The sequence below is a fragment of the Saprolegnia diclina genome, assembly GCF_000281045.1.
Source record: "Saprolegnia diclina VS20 unplaced genomic scaffold supercont1.317, whole genome shotgun sequence".
NCBI classification, from domain to species: domain Eukaryota; phylum Oomycota; class Saprolegniomycetes; order Saprolegniales; family Saprolegniaceae; genus Saprolegnia; species Saprolegnia diclina.
In genome coordinates, this window is record NW_008246384.1 from 1 (window position 1) to 2,204 (window position 2,204).

The following is a 2,204-nucleotide window of genomic DNA, read 5'->3' on the forward strand; positions in this document are numbered from 1 at the left end:
TGCCAAGCGGACGCCGACGTAAAACAAGACAAAGAGGGCTATCGCGCCAGCGACGGCCGAGAGTGCCGTGAGTTCAAACCCGAGGAGCAAAAAGTTGAGGAAGAGCATAAGGGGTGCGACGGGGACCCACGCGCCGTTGAGGAATGCGAGAAAAATGCGGTCCGAGTCGACCGAGGCGAGAGTGATGAGGTCGCCGGCCGACGTGGCTTTGGCGTTCGCGAGCTTGAGGCTCTTGAGATACACTGCGTCCATGACGATCGTCTTGGCGTTGCAGCCGAGCATCGACATGAAACCTTGTGCAAAGTCGACGAGGCTCATGCTCGCGAGGCTGAGGAGCGTGAGCAGTGCTGCGAGGGCGTAGCCTGACTCGATGCCGACGTCGGTTCGCGCAGAGCCATCGTCGTTGGCGAGAAACTGTAGCATCGACTTGACCACCCGAGGTTGGAGCAGTGTCAAGAGCGCGTACACCATGTAGGCGCTGACGCAGAGCAGCGTCTGCGTGCGGAAGGTGGCGAAAATCGCAGCGCCAAAGCGACCAGGCGTTGCCTTCCACGCCTGCTGAAAGCGCGCCATGAGTGCTGGGGCCGAGTCGGCGGCACCGAGTGGCCACACGTCGTTGTGTTCGAGCGGCTTCTTGGCCGCAGACCGCACGAGGCCGTCCATATAGCTAAACGAGACGAAGGACCACCAGCTTGCTCGCTCAATCGGGTGCACCGCGCTGTCCTTCTTTAGTGTCTCCACTTGCGGCGACTCGAGACCGTGGTAGAGCATGCTGCGCGACTTGGCAAATTGAAAAGTGATTGTGTGTCACACGCACGATGGACCGCATGTTGCTTAAAGCGCGTTGTCACCAGAGCACGTCGTCGCAAGGGCATACCATCCTCCTGTCCCTTGGTCGTCGAGTCGACCTCTCGTGAGTCACGTTCGACGAGTGCAAGCGCAGTACATTGGTGCCAATGTGATGGAGGTACTAGCTGCACCGGCCCTTGGGCATCGACTCGCGATCGACGTCTGAGACCCCGACGTCATGGGTATGGCATGTCTATCACCGCTCATGTACAGTGCTGCTCTGTTGTCTGCGGAAACGAGCTGTTTCCAGCGAGACCGCACGATGAACAGCCGGTTTCTTGTCGGTCGATGATTCTCAGGCGTCGAGCCTTTTGGAGCGAAGCAACAACGACCGACGGTTCCTCGCTCCTTCCGCAACACTCAGAACCTGGTGGTCTTATTGTCTTTGCAACGTCGTCGAGTATTACGTGTATTACTGTCTAGATGGGAATCCCACGAACGTACACCCAAGTCCCACGATCCAGCGCATTTGAAACCGATGGACGGTCCACCAGCTAAAACAGATGTTTTGAATCTTGTCACCAGAGCGATCAATAGTAGACCAGAACGGCAAAGAGGTCGATAGCTGCACTTGCATTGGCTTTGTGAAGGTGACGCCTTTGGCAGGTGGTAGACGCTAGCACACCAGCATGACCTGACTCCAGCTGAAGGAATTAAGGAGTGAACCATATGTGTCTTGGCTGTCCAGCTTCTCGACGATCGAACGTTGTCGCCTGGGTGGTGTCGCTTGAGAGCGGTGTCGACGCAGCCACCATCGACGCGCCGATGCTCGTTCGGTTCAAGTGCGACACCCTCACGTTCGGGTCCGCTCATATTTCACAAATGAGTCCTGCACGGCTGCCCACGCGGTGTCCAAAATTCGGAGGTACCCAATCTCACAAGAGCTGAATAACGAGTACATTGTACTAGAGGTATTGTGGATTCTGGGAAATCTTCTAAGAATCTGTTATTCATACTGAGAGTTTTTCAAAAACCATCGAAAAAGCCAACGGAAACCCCTTTTTTACAACTGAACAACCAAATGCAATGCCCGATAATCAAATTCAGATCCTATCGATTTAGGCCGACAATTGTGCCTGTTTGGCCAGCTGCGCAAACGCACCCGCTTCGTTAGCGAGGAGTTCGCTTGGGGGGCCGTACTCGGCCACATGACCGTCGGCCATCACCAGAATCTGGTCGCTGTCCAGAATCGTGTCCAGACGGTGCGCAATCACAAGCAAGGTCACGTCCTGACCAAAGCACTCCTTGATGGTCTCTTGGATGAGCCGGTCCGACGCCAAGTCGATGCTGGCGGTAGCTTCGTCCAGCAAGACGACGCGGCTCTTGCGCAACAAGGCGCGCGCGATGCAGAGCAG

At 56.2% G+C, this 2,204-nt stretch overlaps 2 protein-coding genes across 2 annotated transcripts; both read right to left on the reverse strand.

Annotated features, from left to right (window-relative positions):
• Positions 1 to 12: 12 nt before the first annotated feature.
• Positions 13 to 779, reverse strand: SDRG_17385 (hypothetical protein; the record flags this gene model as incomplete). Its single annotated transcript, XM_008623627.1, has 1 exon — positions 13 to 779. A coding segment is annotated over exon 1 (759 nt), but the record flags the coding sequence as incomplete, so codon positions are not given.
• Positions 780 to 1,835: 1,056 nt separating this feature from the next.
• Positions 1,836 to 2,199, reverse strand: SDRG_17386 (ABC transporter ATP-binding protein; the record flags this gene model as incomplete). The annotated part of the gene is made up of 1 exon (XM_008623628.1): positions 1,836 to 2,199. A coding segment is annotated over one exon (292 nt), but the record flags the coding sequence as incomplete, so codon positions are not given.
• Positions 2,200 to 2,204: the final 5 nt, after the last annotated feature.